The 20,658-nt window shown below is 43.6% G+C and overlaps 1 protein-coding gene across 1 annotated transcript in view; it reads right to left on the bottom strand.

Moving 5' to 3' along the window:
• The window catches only part of LOC124594616 (trypsin-1-like), a 37,580-nt gene extending 18,614 nt beyond the window's left edge, over window positions 1–18,966 (bottom strand). Inside the window, exons 1-3 of the mRNA XM_047132987.1 lie at window positions 18,849–18,966; window positions 9,921–10,054; window positions 2,613–2,704 (exon numbers count right to left, since the gene is read on the bottom strand). Coding sequence (XP_046988943.1) covers window positions 2,613–2,704; window positions 9,921–10,054; window positions 18,849–18,966 — 344 coding nt within the window. The remainder of the gene's footprint in view (window positions 1–2,612; window positions 2,705–9,920; window positions 10,055–18,848) is intronic.
• Window positions 18,967–20,658: the final 1,692 nt, after the last annotated feature.

Raw genomic sequence — 20,658 nt, 5'->3', positions numbered from 1 at the left:
CTCGTACTACCAAACCCACATTCTTCCGTTAACCTTTTCTCCTATTCTTTCCGTATAACGTCATTACAATCCTCCATGACTATTATGTATTAATCTCGCTTTACGTATTGAATTCTCGTCATCTTCTGCTAGCTACATCGTCATGAATACCTGAACTACTGTTGTCGGTGTTGGCTTACTGTTGATTCCGGTGATAACAAACGTGTCTCTGAACGGTTCAAAGTAACTCCTGCCCTACTTTCCAATTCATAACACATGCGACTTCCGTTACACCATTTGCTGCTGCTACTGATATTACCCTACAGTCGTCTGACAAGAAGACTGTCATTTTTTCTCTTTCGCTTAACTGGCGCCCATTGTATCTAAATTGAGCCTCAGCAGTCCCCTTTTCAGATTTCCTATCTTCCCTACAATGTTCAAACTTCTGATACCCCAAGCTCCGACTCGTAGAATGTTATCATTTCGCTGGTTGTCAATTGTTTTCTCATGGTCACCATGCCCTTGGCAGTCCCCTCCTGGGGATCCGAATCTTTTGCCAATGGAGATATCATCATGACACTTTTTCATTTACAAGCCACATGTCCCGGGGGTACAAGGTATCATCTTTAATTCAGTAGTTTCCATTGTCTTCTGCATCTCGTATCGTAGAACACCGCTGAGTCTTCCGTGTTTTCACGAGGAGTTTCCCACCCCTAGGGCAAGAGAGTGTCTTGAACCTCTGTCCACTCCTCTGCCCTCTCTGAGAAGGCCGTTGGCATGATGAGGGTAACTTCTTAGGCCGGAAATCTTTGCCCGCCATTGCTGACGATTTTTATTGACAATTTAAGCAGTGATGGGGTTCTAACCCAGGGCCGAAACGTTTTCGTTACTAATCAAAGACGCTATCCCTAGGCCACAGGTACATCCTTTTTAATCTGGACGCTTCGTTATTGGTCTTCTACTCTTATAGGTCCTTCTACTAAGCAAATACAAACAAATGGGACGAAGAAACATAGGGATAACCAAAAACATTTGAAGGATACGGACTAATCACCATAACAAGGTGCGGCATGCTAAGCCTAAATACACTCCTGGAAATGGAAAAAAGAACACATTGACACCGGTGTGTCAGACCCACCATACTTGCTCCGGACACTGCGAGAGGGCTGTACAAGCAATGATCACACGCACGGCACAGCGGACACACCAGGAACCGCGGTGTTGGCCGTCGAATGGCGCTAGCTGCGCAGCATTTGTGCACCGCCGCCGTCAGTGTCAGTCAGTTTGCCGTGGCATACGGAGCTCCATCGCAGTCTTTAACACTGGTAGCATGCCGCGACAGCGTGGACGTGAACCGTATGTGCAGTTGACGGACTTTGAGCGAGGGCGTATAGTGGGCATGCGGGAGGCCGGGTGGACGTACCGCCGAATTGCTCAACACGTGGGGCGTGAGGTCTCCACAGTACATCGATGTTGTCGCCAGTGGTCGGCGGAAGGTGCACGTGCCCGTCGACCTGGGACCGGACCGCAGCGACGCACGGATGCACGCCAAGACCGTAGGATCCTACGCAGTGCCGTAGGGGACCGCACCGCCACTTCCCAGCAAATTAGGGACACTGTTGCTCCTGGGGTATCGGCGAGGACCATTCGCAACCGTCTCCATGAAGCTGGGCTACGGTCCCGCACACCGTTAGGCCGTCTTCCGCTCACGCCCCAACATCGTGCAGCCCGCCTCCAGTGGTGTCGCGACAGGCGTGAATGGAGGGACGAATGGAGACGTGTCGTCTTCAGCGATGATAGTCGCTTCTGCCTTGGTGCCAATGATGGTCGTATGCGTGTTTGGCGCCGTGCAGGTGAGCGCCACAATCAGGACTGCATACGACCGAGGCACACAGGGCCAACATCCGGCATCATGGTGTGGGGAGCGATCTCCTACACTGGCCGTACACCACTGGTGATCGTCGAGGGGACACTGAATAGTGCACGGTACATCCAAACCGTCATCGAACCCATCGTTCTACCATTCCTAGACCGGCAAGGGAACTTGCTGTTCCAACAGGACAATGCACGTCCGCATGTATCCCGTGCCACCCAACGTGCTCTAGAAGGTGTAAGTCAACTACCCTGGCCAGCAAGATCTCCGGATCTGTCCCCCATTGAGCATGTTTGGGACTGGATGAAGCGTCGTCTGACGCGGTCTGCACGTCCAGCACGAACGCTGGTCCAACTGAGGCGCCAGGTGGAAATGGCATGGCAAGCCGTTCCACAGGACTACATCCAGCATCTCTACGATCGTCTCCATGGGAGAATAGCAGCCTGCATTGCTGCGAAAGGTGGATATACACTGTAGTAGTGCCGACATTGTGCATGCTCTGTTGCCTGTGTCTATGTGCCTGTGGTTCTGTCAGTGTGATCATGTGATGTATCTGACCCCAGGAATGTGTCAATAAAGTTTCCCCTTCCTGGTGTTCTTATTTCAATTTCCAGGAGTGTACTTCCACTGGGTGACGTGATGATGATGATATTTTAAACATCTGCAAACTGTAACAAATGCAGAACTTAAACGCACAAGAGTTGTTTAGTTAGTGAAATTTACATGCACGCTGTGGAACTACCTCACTACATGTACTCACCTTGGGTAGTCGGGGTGCGGGATCATTTGCGAAACCCTTGCCTCCTGCTCCGTGCCTTCGTCAGTGCTCAAGTCGAGTTCTCCATCCACTGCCTGAAAGAATAACTTGGACTTATCATGCTCTTATCCACAGTCCAAGGGAGAAACTTTAACAGCTATGTGATATTAGAGAGCCTGTCTTATCCTTAATCACGATAAAAAGTTCCTTTGGACATCCATGCATGTCCAAAGTAACTTTGCATCGCAATTAAGAATAACACAGGCACTACAACATCGCATTTGCTCTCCGATACCGGGCTCACGACTTTCAATCAGAATGTCTCATCTGCGCAAGTATATACGTAAGGTATGTAAGAGTACAGGTTGTACACACGACGACATACGAAAGTTTGGTTCTCAACGTGAGCCGTGCACAGATAGCGAAATGGTAAGGCCGCCGCTTTCGATAAGCGGGAAACCCGGGTTCGAGTGCCGGTCCGGCACAACACAAATTTTCAGTATTGTCATTTCGTTACACAGCTGATGGTTGTCCATATTCGCATCTGCGAATACATTTAATGTATTTGCTAACTGCTGTTGTCGCCGCACTGCCCGTTCCTTTGGACATGCACGCATGTCCGGAGGAACTTTCCGTAGTAATTCGGAATGAAACAGAAACTGCAATATCGTATTAGAGGAGCTTGGGTATGGTGTTGCCACTGAGAATGTAGCACAACTACATCACCAAATTGAAAATGTCAGTGCAGCTGCGCGGAATGAGATGAACAGAGTCTGTAACACTCCAAGAGAGGTGGGAAGTCCTGCACTTCACTGCTTTTGTCTTCATAGACATCAGTTTGAACATGTCCTGTGGTAAACGTACACTTGTAAGTAGGCTGTTTAGGTTTTTATGTTGGTAACGCCACGTATCACTCTCTATTAAAACCGCTGACTGGGCTGTGTACAGTCTGTGTCTGGTTGGACTCGTTGTTAGAAGTTATTCGCCAGTGTAGCGTTGGGCAGTTGGATGTGAACAGCTCGTAACGTTGGGCAGTTGGAGGTGAGCAGGCCAGCAGCGGTGGATGTGGGGAGAGAGATGCCAGAGTTCTGAGATGTTAATATGAGCGGACGATCTGGACGTGTGTCGGTCACAAAAAGGAAATTTATTAAATGGGATGTAACGAATTTATTTGAAGATTATTAAGGTAAGTACATTGTTTGTTCTCTACCAAAATCTTTCGTTTGCTAACTACATACCATCAATAGTTAGTGCCTTCAGTAGTTAGAATCTTTTATTTAGCTGGCAGTACTGGCGCTCGCTGTATTGCGGTACTTCGAATAACGAAGATGTTTGTGAGGTAAGTGATTAATGAAGGGTGTAGGTTATTGTTAGTCAGGGCTATTCTTTTTTAGGGATTATTAAACGTCATATTACGTTGCGTTAAAATATTGTGTGTCAGTTTAGAACTGATCAGAATTAGTAAAGAGAAAACAGTATCAGTATGTTCAGTTTCACTCTGGAGTTCGAAAATCAAGTAACAAAGAAGTTTTACCAGCACAGACATTCTTTACATTCAAAGGGGAAGTTTCACAGTGCGTAGTTGTGTTTAATTTCGGGTCCCTATATATAGTTGCTTTCTGAGAAGAGCTTATTTTCTGTTCCACCTGTAATCCCTACTTAATTATGAAATTAAGCAATTTCAGACAAAACTTTATTTAACGTATTACTTTCATTGTGATGCATTAATCACAACCACAAAGTCTGTATAGTTACTTTGGAATCACCCTGTATATACACGATGTCACAGAGATGTTGCGATATTCTTCGATGTGTTTTAGAGGGTGTTTTGAGGAACAAATCGAAGATAGATACCCGTGTTCGGAAACGTCGTCCTACGAATCTACAGAGCGTTGTTACAGGCACTGGCGCCTGTTGCTACGCCACTCTTCGACAGCAAACATGACTGGTACGCTGACAGATTGTAAGTGGAACATCGCGCTAAGATGTTTGTTATTCAGTGATTGTGTCTGATTGCCCCGATCGCTAGTGGAGAAGATCGAGGTAGCTGCTGCTCCGTCGCCTTGGTACGTGACACTGGTTTCCATCCAAAGTGTATTTTCCTGTACTGAAAAACAATGGAGATTTTGGAGGGTTACAGGAGAAAAATAAACTGTGGATTGAAATCTTTGTCTGAAATTGTCATCCAGAGAGGAAACCGAACATCGTATTCGTAGGAAGCAAGGTCTTTCTACATAGCAGCTAGCTCCATCTTCTCCTCTGGCGATCGTGGCAGTCAGTCACGATCGCTGAATAACTAACACGCTCCACCTACAAGCCGTCAGCGTACAAGGTCACGTTTCCTGCCAAGGGGGTGGGCTGGTGGCAGTTGCCGAGCCTATAAATATGACGCTCTGTAGCGTCAGTGGATGACATTCCTGGTCACGGGTCTGAATGACCTATGCAGCAGACTGACAAGGTGGACATAAAAACTCGGTGAGTCTGAGTATGAAGCAATACACAAATCAGGAAAAGAAAAACATTGAAATGCTGACGAATTAAGCAGAATGATAGCGGTAATTCAAGCACTGGATCTGGACGTTGAGGAATGGCTGGCGGCACAAGGAATCTAACGACACAGCAGCAAGCATCAGTTCAGCGTGCACGACGGTTTGTTGTGTTGGAAGACTAATTTAGGACAACGGTTGGTCATGCCAACAGTGTTGAAGGAAGAAGCACTACATGAAATCTGTGATCATGTAGTGTCGGGCCATGGAGGATGCCGGCCGACGAATCAGGGTGGCGGAAAAATACTAGTGAAGGGGAAGGAAGAGTGATGTTGATCAGCCGGCCGCGGTGGTCTAGCGGTTCTAGGCGCCCAGTCCGACTGCTACGGTCGCAGGTTCGAACCCTGCCTCGGGCATGGATGTGCGAGATGTCCTTAGGTTAGTTAGGTTTAGGTAGTTCTCAGTTCTAGGGGACTGATGACCACAGACGTTAAGTCCCATAGTGCTCAGAGCCATTTGAACCATTTTTTTGATGTTGATCAACACATTAGAATTTGTGTAGTATCAAAAGCACATACTGTTGCAGAGGGGATAGAATAATTTAGTTTCATTGAGGTGGATGAGTTAGGACTATTCAGCCGAACACCAGCGAGTAACCATTTTGCGATGACAATAACAGAATTTTTTTCCTCTTTACACAGAGATGGTTGCAATACCGGACCAACAGGTTGTCACAGTCACACTAGCATTTGTGAACAGGTAGATACTGAAGTCTGCGGTGCCTGGTTCAATAATTGTGGACCTGAGCACAAACTTCATGTCGGACGTGATTGAAGAGTTGTGACTGTTGTCAAGAGTAAAAAGATTAACAACAGTAGGAGAATAGGGGCCTTATACCTTATGCTGAATATGCACTGGGGGAAAGGAAATAATCTATATGTATTGTTTTCTTGTTAATATAGATAAATTTTGTCTTGTGTATAGTATAGGTCGTTTGTGATATTGTAGAGGAGGCTATGTGTTGCTGTTAGGGTGGAATGCATCGGTAGTATATTGAGATGTGCTGTCAGTTACAATGGGGTTCTGAAGGGAGGGGTGGTGATAACGGTCCCTGTTCTCAGCTTGTCATTTGGAGAAAGGGCCAGAGGAGATGATTTCTAGTTGTGGCAGTGCCGTATCACTTCACTGGGGCCAGAGTGGAGGTACTTCAGGATCATCAGCTCGATGGAGGAGTTGCATTTTCAATTGCAAGGAGGCTAGAGGAAATGCTTTCAAGGATACAGGTGTTATCAGATAGTAACGATATTTTTAGTGAGGACACCAAGGAACACAGAAAGCTATTCGGGGCATTTACACCATTTAAAGAGCAGATGTGGGAGGTAATCAGTTTAGAGGTAGCATTTCGTATTCTGCATGAACGCAGGAGGGTAAAAAGGGGATACACGAGGAAGAATTCAGAAGACTGTATTTGGGACAGTAGACGCAATTGATGTGAGAAAACAGAAATCGCATAAAGATATCCATCAGGTGCTTCACAGGCAGTTAAGTACATTCTTGTTACCACCTGAGCAATATTTAACGTGAGAGTTATTTGCTATGAATAAGGAAAACTTATGGAAGCAAGGTGTTTAGAGTTGCAAGTTACTAGGATGTTGATCAACAGACTAAACGTGATGTCATGTAACCTGTGTATCATTTACCAGTCAATGTGATCGGAATTACTTCGTTGCATACGACACAGCCACCGCTGTACTGTCAAGATAAACGATTTGGGATATCCAAACAGAACCTTACCTTTTTTTAATGACATCTGGGAACCCAGGCTGGACCAGTCATTGAGGCAAATGAAAGATGCAAAAGAGGGGATGTTGTATCTTGTAAGAGGATATTGGATGGTAGATGTTAAGTAACCGTGACCTTGAATGTTGCAATTCCTTGCACCAGGGTGACTGACTTTGCTTTGTTTAGCCTTGACATATCTGAGGGGATCAGCTGTTCAGAGACCTGATCCAGGAACGATTCATGTTGCCATGGACTGGATTCCCTGAGTGAGGGATGGAAGATTGATTGTTAGGTTAAAGATTAAAGTGGTAATCATTTAGTAGTAGGAATAATTGGTCTAGTTGTGATTGTCTTTATTTATGGATTATGGAGGGAACTAAACAGGGAACCTGGTTCAAATAAGACCCAAGGGGTCAGGACTTCTCTTTGGAGGGGGCAAAAGTAATAAGTCTTTTTGTAAAAGTAATAAGTTTTGAGAAAGCGGTCATGGGGCATTGCATTGTCAGCACAAGAGTGTTGCACACAGGTCAGAATAACATATACATAAGGGGATTGCAAGGAGAGGTTCACCGTACTTAGAGGAAATCTGCGGCAATATCACAGCAGGCAGATCAGTGTCAGCACACCAAGGCAAGTCTCTTGTTATGGGCGATATGACTAGAGGCCAGGTTTTAGAGAAACAAATGCACTTCAGAGCGATTCAAATATGTCTGGATTTTGAGGCAGAAGGTATTCTTGTATTTCTCTCATCGCCAGAGTCCTGCAGCACCAGCACAATAGTCATGCTAGGCAGTGGGATGACTCGGCATTGCCAGCAACAGCCATGGTTTTGCGACTGGGCTGTATCTACTGCCACCACTGAGCTCCTCTTGGGATTTAGTGCTTTAGCCTGACCAACTTGCCATCTATGCCTGATGTCACCAGCACCGAATTACTAGTGGGATTCCACTGACATCACAGCCATGTCCCCCAGAGACTGCCATCCTGCCACAAGTTTATGTCATCATCGAATGAAGCCTATGCAGTGTCCTAGGTGGAAGCTGCTACCCTTATGTCAGGGGCAGGGAGGTGTGCTTACCTCACTGAGCTCTGATGTATCATGAATTGGAATTAAATAAAGGCATTATTTAATGTCAACAGTGATTGCACTGGGCCTTCTCGCCTGTCACCAACACTCACTTCTCCCCTTCTGCCTGACTGCCACTGCAGTCTTCAGAAAGGTGTCAAAGTGGTCACCTCCTCCAGGCACTTTTCAGCACACGACTGAGGACAGTATCAGTTCAATAGATCGAGTATGTCATCATATCTGCACAGTATTTGGTGCTGACATTGATGATAGCAGGAACTTACAATCCCGAATACTGAGTTCATTATGTCCTAATGTGATTTATCGCTACTACACTGCTGCTGCTGTGGTGAAGATTTAAAGTTGGACAAAAATAAATCCGGCTGTTGAGTTCTGAAGTCTCATAAGTCAGGCACCTGCTGTTGGAGCTCGACTGGCTCACATGAACCTTGTAGGATAGCTACATGATCATCAGGGGCCACTGCATTGTGGGAAAAGATACTAAATAAAAAATATGTAATATAATAATAATAATAATAATAATAATAACAGAGAGATACGGGAGGATTAATACTTACATTAGAATTTGGCAACCCTCATAATCTCCCTGGGCTCAATGGTTGATTTCTACTGCCGACACTTCATAGTGCCAATCGGCCAATGTACAGAGCACAAATTCTAAGCCTGTCATGTGAGGCTGGATAACCTGAAGAGTGGTGGCGGTGGGTGCGAGGTGAGGGTCAATGCACTACATGAGTGGGAGAGGGGAGTCCACTTTTGGATCTTAAATTATGGTAACTAAGATTAGATTTACGTAAACTTAACTTGGGATGGAGGCAGTCAATTCTTAGTAGTAAATTGTTCTAATAAAATGACAGATATGAGATTTAGCCAAAAAGCAGTTGCCAATTACGTAAAACATCTATAAATGAAAGTAAGAGCAGTTTGTTTACATTAGGTTCGTAAATTACGTGGTTTGGTTACATAAGGGGAACCAGGCCATGTGGCAAGTTTGTGTACAAAAGGGGAACAATGCCCACATTTGGCCTGAACTTGCACAGCTCCACTACTTGTGTGATCACATAAAACACATGATTAATTTTTTCTGAAGACAGATTCCCCGAGTTCCAAGTGTTACTTGCTTGTGACGTGAGTGTTCACGACTTCTTACCTCTGCAGGTATCAATGAAGAATATATTATTGACAATGCAAACAGCATGATTACAAGTGTCAGATTTGCTGAACAATGAAATTCTCCGTGTTTTGCCTGCATCTGTAAAGAAAACTTAGTTCTGAAAGCATGGCATTCCAAAAACTTTACGTTTCGTCATGCTCGTATTTTTATATAATCGTCCTGATGATAAAGTGTTTTACGTTTAATGCTCACATAGAATGTCAGAGGAAGTCTCCATCAATCTAATCAATGACGCTTATGCTGTTTGGAGACATTTACCTTTTGAGCTCCATTTGACTTCCGAGTGCTTAATGAAATTTTCTTATTTATGAGTTCCACAGTGGCGTGGCAGTGTTTGAACACTTCTCCTGTTAAATGCTGTCGAGAACTTTATTGTTGAAATAGGAACTAATATTTAACGAACTTTAAGCAGTTTTTGGAATGGCTTCTACTGTTCCCATGTAGTTGATACAAATATAATTTTCTCTATCATTTGGAACATCAAGACATAAGCCATATCAGTTCCTACTGATGAGCTACTTACTTTCTTTTTAGCACTCATTTTCATCCTCAACCATTTCATCCGTTCAGCCCTCTTGCGTAAGTTACCAGTTTAATGTAGGTTTTGCTATTATTTCTGTGTAGTGCTACCCTTTAAATTTGATACAACATTGGCATAATTAACAGAGGTCTCACGCAGTCTGCTAGCTTGCTCGTATAGTAAGTCTTTTCCCTATCTCACAGTCTGATATGCCAGCAGATCTACAGTTGTTATTTGAACGGGAAGTTTAGCGTGTACTCACAACGTAACTGCCGAGATTGCTGACACAGTGGGCTGCTGTGAGCACGGATGTGCTGGTTATGATGGAGCCTCCACAGTTGTGCCTCTTGACGAACAGTCCTCCTATCTTCAGCGATACCAGATACGGAAATTCACCTGCAAAATTGGTGAATAATTAATGTAAAAAGACGACTGCAGTAGGGCCGATGTTGACAGATGTCCTAAGCTACTGTTGTAGTACAGACAGAGGGAATTTACTGAATCGTGTAAATTAACTAAATTAGGAGAGTAAAAGTCTAGTGAAAAATTTAAGAAATGTATAACTGATGTATTTCTTTTATACTTTTTCCTGATTTAATTAACATCATCCCTTAGTTCGTTACTTATAAGTCATCATCTAAAATTTTCGTCGCCAGTTTGTTTACTTGTGACACTCTGGGTAATTATGTCCATAATTTCCTTGAAGAAATATAGCAACCTGCCACTTTATGTTTTGCCAAGACGCGTTTCGGGATTTCAGTCATCTCCAACTGGCGTAGTACTCCAAGGTGATAAAAGTCATGGGATAACGATAAGCACATATACAGATGGCGGTAGCAACGCGTCCACAAGGTAAAAAAAGTCAGTGCATTTGTGGACTTGTCATTTGTACTCGGATGACTCACGTAAAAAGGTTTACGACTCTCTTTATTAACAGACTTTGAACGCGGAATGGTGGTTGGAACAAGACGCATGGAGCATTCCATTTCGGAAATCGTTAGGGAATTCGGTATCTCGAGATCCACGGTATCAAAAGTATGCAATTTTCAGCCATTATCTCTCAGCTCGGACAATGCAGTGGCCGACAGCCTTCACTTAATGACAGGGTTGTCAGTGCTAACAGACAAGCAACACTGGATGAAGTAACTTTAGAAATCAATGTGGGACGTACGGCGAAATCTGGCGTCAGTGGGCTATGGCAGCAGACGACCGACGCGAGTACCTTTGCCAGCACCATGATATCGCTTGCTGCCCCTCTGCAGGGGTCGAACCATAGCGGTTGGACCCTAGACAACTGGAAAAACTTGGCCTGGTCAGATGAGCCCCGACTTCCTTTGGTAATAGAGCTCAATAGTAGGAGTGTGACGCAGATCCCACGAAGCCATGGACCCAAATAGTCAACAAGGCACTGTGCAAGCTGATCGTGGCTCCACAATGGAGTGGACAGTGTTTACAGGCAATGGGCTTCGTCCTCTGGTCTAACTGAAACGATCACTGACTGGAAATGGCTATGTTGAGCAACTTGGGTACCATTTTCCGCCATTCAAGGACTTCCCAAACAACGACAAATTTTTATGGATGAAAATACGCCATGTTTCTGAGCCACAATTGTTCGTGACTGGTCTGAAAACTTTCTGGACATATCGAACAAATGATTTGGCCACCCGTATTGCCGGATATGAATCCCCTCGAACATTTATGGGACGTCATGTAGAGGTCACCTCGTGCACAAAATCCTACACCGTCAGCACTTCCGCAAATTTGGACGGCTGTAGAGGCAGCATGGTTCAGGGTTTCTGCTGGTGACCTCCAGACACTTCCTGAATCAATGCCGCATAGAGTTCCTGCAATAAGCGGGGCAAAAGGAGGTCCGGCATGATATTAGTAGGTACCTCATGACTTTTGTCATTTCGGTGTAAATTTATAGCTTCATCGTCACAATAATTTCCTGTACTGAATTTTGAAACTTGCAACAGCCTTGCGCAAACCAACAATTTATGGTTTTCATGTTTATCAAGTTGTTTGTTGATATTTAAATAATATTTTGGTTCCCTTACTTTTATTCTGTAACTTTTAGTTCCCATTTTCGCTTTTGTATGCACGGCAATGAGACTTTTAGCTTCCATGATTCACTGATTCAGGACACCATTCACATTGCGGGTTACTTACGAATGTGTTTATTGTACATACAAAGAAAGTCAGGTTCCAATTTATTATGCATTCTGAAATTGGTCCTGAAGTAATTTTTGTTTATTGGCATAATAACGCAAACCTTAAAAAATGATACATGCCTCTGTGCTACTAAAAATGAGTAGTTTAACTTATGGGTTGAAAGTTGTCTGTTCAATTGGCATTGCTTCCAATTATAATTTGTTTTTAGCAGATCGTGATACCTGTATTTGCTCTATTTTATGGAAGTCTGCTGTAATCAGTTTATATTGATCGTAACAATGCCAAGGTATTTTCCATAATACACTTTACCAAGGGTAATTTATGCCCGACCGAAATAATAAAAAGTAAATAATAATGCTTAAATTGTTGTTGAATTATATTAACAAAATACTTTTTAATGAGTTACTGATGTGTAAATAGGGTCCAGAACCTGAAAATACCACTTAGCATACTCTTAACGATATCAATGCACTTTCAATAACTAGATTTCGTGAGTGCCGCAAAAATATATCAAAAAAATGTAAATTGAGTTCATTGTTATTGACTTTTACACTCATCCTACTTTATAAAGAGATACTGATGTGTAAATTAGGCTCTGAACCTCGAAATACTGTACGACATTTTGGGGAAAATGACATCTGCTGCTCAGTTTAAAGGCAACTCGCCACTCTCTGCTCTTACTGTAGTCCGTCCAGAGAAACCGATGATACTAGTCTGTTCTGACACCAAGAGGAAGCCGTTTTTTGTCTGGTCCACGCCGTTGAGCGTATACTACAGTGTACAAGGAGCTGGGTGCCACTATTTCAATTGTGAGAGGCGAGGATGGACTGGCATGGCTAACGTGTTATTTGCAATTAATCCGTGAGCAGGGACTGGGCCGTGTTCTTTAGCATAGCAAAATGGATGCTGATCTGTTGCACAAATTAAGAATATGGGAGCTGATTATAGCCCAGTAATTTTTTTTCCTCTTCGTCGTGTTGGTAACTGAAGGTTTCTACTATCACCCGAAGTAAAAAACAATTTTGTGTTCGTTAAAGCATTACGAGATGTAAACGCTATGTTCCGTTTGTCTGGCGAGAGTAAAAATGTTTATTTGTGGGTCTGAATGTATATTCTAGTTTGTAAATTTGTTTGTCCATATGCTAAGGTAGTATTTCAAAATAGCTACCCATTCTTTGTCAGTCGATTCGTGGAATGTATGCCATGTCACAAAGCAACTATCTCCACTCTGTTTCACTGGCAATCACCAGTTGAGCTGCCATTAAGAAATATTAGTAATAAATAGCTTTACTGCCCGTGCTACTACGTTTCAGATGCTAATAAAGGTAGACAAATGTGTGCAGCATTGCTGACTGTTGTTTTTAGGACATGAAGCTGTGTAATCCTGTTCACTATAATGGTGTTAATTAAGACTGATGCTCAGGATTCAGGTACTTATCCAGATGATGTAACTGTTCCTTTCATACCATATCTACACTACTGGCCATTAAAATTGCTACAACGATACGCTGACGTGCTACAGACGCGAAATTTAACCGATAGGAAGAAGATGCTGTGATATGCAAACGATTAGCTTCTCAGAGCATTCACACAATGTTGGGGCCGGTGGCGACACCTACAACGTGCTGACATCAGGAAAGATTCCAACCGGTTTCTCATACACAAACAGCAGTTGACCGGCGTTGCCTGGTGAAACGTTGTTGTGATGCCTCGTGTAAGGAGGAGAAATGCGCACCATCACGTTTACGACTTTGATAAAGGTTGAATCGTAGCCTATCGCGATTGCGGTTTATCGTATCGCGACATTGCTGCTCGCGTTGGTCGAGATCCAATGACTATAAGCAGAATATGGAATCGGTGGGTTCAGGAGGGTAATACGGAACGCCGTGCTGGATCCCATCGGCCTCGTATCACTAGCAGTCGAGATGACAGGCATGTTATCCGCATGGCTGTAACGGATCGTGCAGCCACGTCTCGATCCCTGAGTCAACAGACAACAACCGGGACGTTTGCAAGACAACAACCATCTGCACGAACAGTTCGACGACGTTTGCAGCAGCATCGACTATCAGCTTGGACACAATGGCTGCGGTTACCCTTGACGCTGCATCACAGACATGAGCGCCTGCGATGGTTTACTCAACGACGAACCCGGGTGCGCGAATGGCAAAACGTCATTTTTTCGGATGAATCCAGTTCTGTTAACGTCATCATGATGGTCGCATCCGTGTTTGGCGACATCGCGGTGAACGCACATTGGAAGTGTGTATTCGTCATCGCCATACTGGCGTATCACCCGGCGTGATGGTATGGGGTGCCATTGGTTACACGTCTCGGTCACCTCTTGTTCGCACTGACGGCACATTGAACAGTGGACGTTACATTTCAGATGTGTTACGACCCGTGGCTCTACCCTTCATTCGATCCCTGTGAAACCCTACATTTCAGCAGGATAATGCACGACCACATGTTGCAGGTCCTGTACGGGCCTTTCAGGATACAGAAAATGTTCGACTGCTGCCCTGGGCAGCACATTCTCCAGATCTCCCACCAACTGAAAACGTCTGGTCAATGAAGGCCGAGCAACTGGCTCTTCACAATGCGCCAGTCACTACTCTTGATGAACTGTGGTATCGTGTTGAAGCTGTATGGGCAGTTGTACCTGTACACGCCATCAAGCTCTGTTTGACTCAATGCCCAGGCGTATCAAGGTCGTTATTACGGCCTGAGGTGCTTGTTCTGGGTAATGATTTCTCAGGATGTATGCACCCAAATTCCGTGAAAATGTAATCACATGTCAGTTCTAGTATAATATATTTGTCAAATGAATACCCGTTTATCATCTGCATTTCTTCTTGGTATAGCAATTTAATGGCCAGTAGTGTATGTTTACAAAATGAGACTTCAGGTTTAGGGCACAGCTAAAGACTATGAACACAAAGTTAACACTGTTTAGTTTGGTTCACCACTTTCGCAAACCAGTACTAACTGTTGAATATTTTGATTAGACGTTTATTAGTTATGCGTTATTACGAGGGCACGTATGTGATTTTATAGGGGATGAAACTCATACATTTTGCATAGCTTAAATGTTTCAGGGTTTAATTATCACTGTTTGTGGGATTTGTTATTGCTTTTCTACTTATTGCTTTTCTACTCACACACACGGCTTTAAGCGTGCTTGAGAAGTCTCCGTATCCCTCTTGACTTGGTACAATTGGAGAGTTAAGTATCTGATTGGCACCTATTTTGATTGGCACCTATTTGCAAAAGAGCAGCTGAACTTCACTTAGTGGGGTCAACAACGCATGACCTCATTAAGAAAGGTTAGAAAATTGAATTAATGAGAAAGATGTTCGTGAATGTATTATCTGACAGCGGCATGAGCTAGCGAGACGCAGTCTGGTCTGCTTTGCTACCACGATTTGCAAACGGTATCTCTCCCTCAAGAGTGTATTTTCTGATGAATATGCGACGTATCGCAGTTCCACAAAAGTGAAGTTATTTTATGGTCTAAGGAAAACATTCACCATGTGCAAGGGAGAATAATGTGCCTCATGTTATGATATAGGCCAGGGTGTCGTCACGTCCAGCGTTATTTTTCGAAAAGTGCAATAATGTGTATTCTACTTTCGACACGTTGAAAACGTGGTTAATATCTCAGTTAAAAGGCAAGGGAATCATGGATCATTTGTAATTGCAGCAGGACGGAGATCCAACGTAGTCTGGTGTTCAGGTACGCGAGTTTCTTGATGAACAGTTTGGAGGCCGTTGGACTGCGGGTGCTTCGGTTACAACTCCAGAGCCATTGAAATGGCCACAACGAACTCCGGACTTACACGCAAGACAACTCATAAAGGCCACTAAGCAAGTCTCTTACAGCTCACCGTCGGTACATGACCACTGCTGAATTGTACAAAAATGTTGAGGAAAGCATTGGGAGCATGGCACCTACGATATTCTGCAAGATCTCAATCAGGGCATGAAAACGGATGGATCTCTGTGTAGGGCGAGTTGGTGCACATAGTGTTCTAACGAATACATAAATTTGTGTGTATATACAGTATACAATATACTGTGTTGATTTATAGGTACATTGTCTTCTTCTTGCATTAACTGTATAAAATGCTATGTTAGCAATTAACTTTACTGGTCATCTACCGAGTGAGGTAGTAAATGGCAAGCATAGACAAAATAATAACTAAGTTAAGCTGAATGTTACAAAAGTGATAAGGGATTTCTTAAATATATGAAGTGATATTATACTGTTTATATATATTTACTAGGCTAAAGTACTGGAATAAGATTTACGAATGTATAAAGCAAGTAATAAATGACTTACATTATAAGAAGTCACTAAATTCTCACTGGGGAGAACATAAGTTATTGTCTTTTTTTTCTTATTATACTTTTTTTCTAGGACAGCACTTGAGGTCTGGAAATTTCTTAAAACCATTTTGATCGGCGACTTTGTGGGAACACGCTGCTCTGTATCGGAGTATAAGTGCGTCAATGAATGTATGCATGCTATGCATGTAGATGTATGCGAAAAACGGACTACAAGTTACCGAAAAAAAGCAAATGCACCTCACTATTAACTAAACATAAACATACAACTTGGCTCGGTAAACGAATTGCTATTTTGCACAGAGTAGCTTCCTTTCCGCCGGCTGTGTCCTTAAACCTCCCCCCTTCCCCCCCCCCCCCCTTCTGGGGCGGCCGCCCCTTCCTCCTCACAGCTAAGTTCCATTAGTACCCCTTTCGCTCTTGCTGAAAGGAAGCTAAGTTGCGTAACTTCTAGGAATAGCACTTCTGGAAGAAAGGATATTGTTGAGAAATGGAATAGGCAAAACATAATGCATTTATTTACTCATTTAACCTCTTGTGATAAGGGCCAAAACGTCCTCTCTTACATCGACCCAGGGTTTTAAACGTACAGTGGAGGAGGCGGAGCTAAGTGTTTGACGTCCCGTCGAGGGCAAGGTCATAAGAAACGGAGCACAAGGTCAGATTGGGGAAGGAAATCGGTCATGTAATTTCAAAGGATCCATCCCGGCATTTACCTGAAGCGATTTGGAGATATAACGGAAAAACTACATCAGAATGGCTGAACGCGGGTTTGAACCGTCGTACTCTGGAAAGCGCGGCCAGTGTATTAACCATTGCGCCACCCCACTCGATGACACATACGGTAGGTTGTCTATTAAATCATAGTTACCTAAGAAATAACAGTTTTGATATAACAACTAGTGTTACAGTGATTTTATTGGTAGTGTGAGTAAATTATACTGTCTGTCAACTAACAAAGTTAATACTGCAATTGCTAGGACTACCGGAGCTGCAGCCACTAATAGTGATATCTATAATAATAATAATAATAATAATAATAGCAATAACTGTGACTCTAATAACATTAATGATAGTGCCATATATATGTAATGTTTATGTATCTACCAAATAGTAGTTTTCCGATATAGCGAGTTCTGTGAAAAGAAAATTTAAGGCACTACATCGGCCAAAAATACTAGGAATGAGGGTGATCAGGTTGGATTGAGGGATGTAGAAGGGTAACGAGTGCTTGCAGGGACAATGGTGATCTTCTTGTTGATTTAGTAGAAATGCCACTACCTATGTTCTGAAGTTGGAGATTCTGTTTAGTTCTTTAATGTAATGCGGGATGTTGTCCCAGAGTCGTGTTTCTGCTACTGAGAACGACTTCGAGAAGGTGCCTGAACGGTGGAGTGGGACAGAAAGGATTATTTTCTGATTGGAACGGACGTTTCTGCAGTGTTGTGTTCAGAAAAGAGCGTTAAGCTCGAGGAGAGATATGAGGGACAGTGATGACTGATAAGACAGTAGAGAAGACAGAGGGTTTGGAAATCTCTGCACTTGTCTGCACGCAGCTGAGCATGTGATGGTGAAATGTGACCAAAGAGTCGAAGAATACAGATATAACGAACACAGGCACTCATAACCAGTTCTAGGAGCCGTGAGCTTTCTTCAGAAAGGCCTTCCAGGTTGATATCGCTGTAATCAATAACTGGAAGTGTAAGTGTCTGTACAAGTTTGTTTTTGAGCTCAAGAGAGGAAAGCTTTTTATATTTTTGTCGGACACTGAGAGATGCCAATGCCTTCTTATTAATTATAATTACGTGCTCATTCCAACTTAGATTTTCGTCTGCTATAACTCTTATACTCCTTGCTGAAGGATAGAAATTGTTGTGTGCCCCATTTATGGTTAAAGGCGACAGGGATACCCGATACATCGGGCTAATGAGCCTAGAATGATGAGCTGAACATGTTACCCTGTGCCTATTTCGATAGTAGACACAAGTCGATGTTGAGATTCTCTGTAGCTGTCTTTAGGTTTATAGCATTAGCACTAAGACACAACTGGGGTCGTCAGGGTAAATGAGGTATTTGCAATAGGATACGATTCGTGACAAGTCATTGACGTACAATGAAAAGGATATACGGCATAATACCGAACACTGGGGTGCGCCTGATGCTATCTATCTCTATTGTGGCCTCATGATGCCGGACATGAAGCACTGGTGGCGAGACGTCACTTATGAGCGAAAACATTGCAGAGCACTCTGCGAGAAATTTGGGCTGCGTCAGTTATTATTTCCAATATTAATCTTAAGTCTGCAGCGGGATCTGTGTTGTTTCATAGCTTCCTGGCATTGTGCCATACCAGGATTCTGACCTAGAAGCTTGCCTTACTTATTGAGTTATCCAGGCACAGCCACGACGCGTCCACACTTGCGCCGGTAACTGTCCCCTAATTTTCAAACTATGAAGAGAAGAGCTTTCCCACGATAGGTAAGGTTCCGTGTTGGAGTCTTATGCGGTACACAGTTTTACTCTACCAGGAAGGGCGCAACCCTTTGCACACATACAGGCTGCTTCTGGGAACAAGTGGGCAGTGTCAGTTACCTGAAGAACTATCTTTTCCAGATGATGTACAGTTCGGATTATAAAGGAACTTTTGGGTGAATCAGAAGGGTGTACTCACCCCTCGCGGCGTCGTGGCCGCCGTAGATCCGGCCTATAGCGACGCCCAGCCTCCTGGCGGGCCCAATGTGTGCAACACGGCGAACCGGCAGCGAGGCTCCTGCAGTGTAACAACACATTACGACACGGTCCATGTAGCCTCAGTACGTGTACTGCGATAAGAAATTACCTGCTGCCACCCACCTAGCACACAGGCTGCGGAGGCGAGAAACACGAAAACACAAAATCGAAGCATATTGCAAGTGCTGAAAGTTTCTGCCTCTCTCACTGCTAAAACGAAACAATCAGACTCGGAGAACCGTGGCCGTCTCAGCAATTAATGTCAGCCGACGGTAAAAATTATCGGTGTGCTAGCGTATCAGTGATAACGAGTCGATGAGAAATTCAGATTGTGATTTGATACAATCTTATAAGCAGTTAAGTCACAGCCAGAAAATTCATATGTTGCTCTGGAAGTGTGGTTTTATACTGAATTCTTCTATGCCTGATCTATGTCGAAGTTCATCTATAATGTTCGCTGAATGTCGTGGTGTATCACAGCACTGTCGCCACGACGGGACGTCCGTCTGAGGCATCGTCACGGAAAACAGCTGAGAACCGGGCTCCCGTGTCTCCACAGCGATTGCAGCGCCGTGTGACGCACGTACTTCCATACCGATGACTACGAAAACACGGGAAGTAGCATTACCCAGTATCCCAGAAACTTCGCTCAGTGAAAGAGGGGTCAAAATAAGTGAACACGTACCTCAGCTTATTCCTAGTTACTTGACCGTTTCTGACCAAACGGCGGCGAAAATTTTGGAAGTACTGTGCTTCCTAGTGGCTAATGAGTGCGACTGAAGCGGTGGCACAGCGACCAGTGTTGCGGTTTTATAATTTCGCACCGCATGTTTCAAACCCCATTCTTGTTTTTGTTTCTATTCACTTACTAACATCCGTAGAAGATTACTAAACGAATGTCATCCATTGTCTGCTGAAACAACGTGGTCCTTATTCGTCTTCTAATTGTCTGTCTGGTGAAAGACGAAATAAAAGAATGAGAAAATTATTTGAATTTGTTTTCGGTAAAATTCCTCTAGTGTGTCTTGTTTCATAATCAGTTGTAAGCGCCTATTTTCGGAAAAATGACCAGTAACGCGTGGTGAAATTCCTGTAGTGTACCTTGATTCACACTCAAATGCAAGCGCCAGTTTTCGAAAAGAATATTCCGCTATGCATGGTTTGCCACGAAATTATTGCCAATGCGTGTAACATTCAGCAATAATAATCTCGTTTGTTTCCCAAGTGAGATCCATACCAAGAAATCTTGCTGTGATATACTTGCCTTCGTGCGATGCTCATGTGTTCAGAATTTCTACATTTCGAAAATTTCTACAATCGGCATATTTCAAGTGAATGCAGTAAATGTCCCTGAAATATAAACATAACATCAAAATGTAAGAATTAATATAAGAACTGACATGAGAATGAATATAAGTACTTAAAAAGATTGTAACCTCTGAAATTACTACATGTGCACATGTTATATATAATAAACATATGACAATGTTAGAGAAGGAAAGTTACTACTCACTATAAAGTGGAGATGCTGAGTCGCGATGGGCACAACAAAAAGATTCACACAATTATAGCTTTCAGCCATTAAGGCCCTTGTCAGCAATAGACACACATACACTCATGCACACACACGCACTCACGCAAACGCAACTTGCATAGACATCTGCAGACAACTGAAACGACACTGTGATCAACAGCACCAGTACATGATGCGAGTGGCGACTGGGAGGGGGTAAGGAGGAGTCTGAGCCGGG

Source organism: Schistocerca americana, chromosome 2, assembly GCF_021461395.2.
Source record: "Schistocerca americana isolate TAMUIC-IGC-003095 chromosome 2, iqSchAmer2.1, whole genome shotgun sequence".
Classification (NCBI taxonomy): domain Eukaryota; kingdom Metazoa; phylum Arthropoda; class Insecta; order Orthoptera; family Acrididae; genus Schistocerca; species Schistocerca americana.
This window is presented reverse-complemented; position numbering and strand designations above follow the sequence as displayed.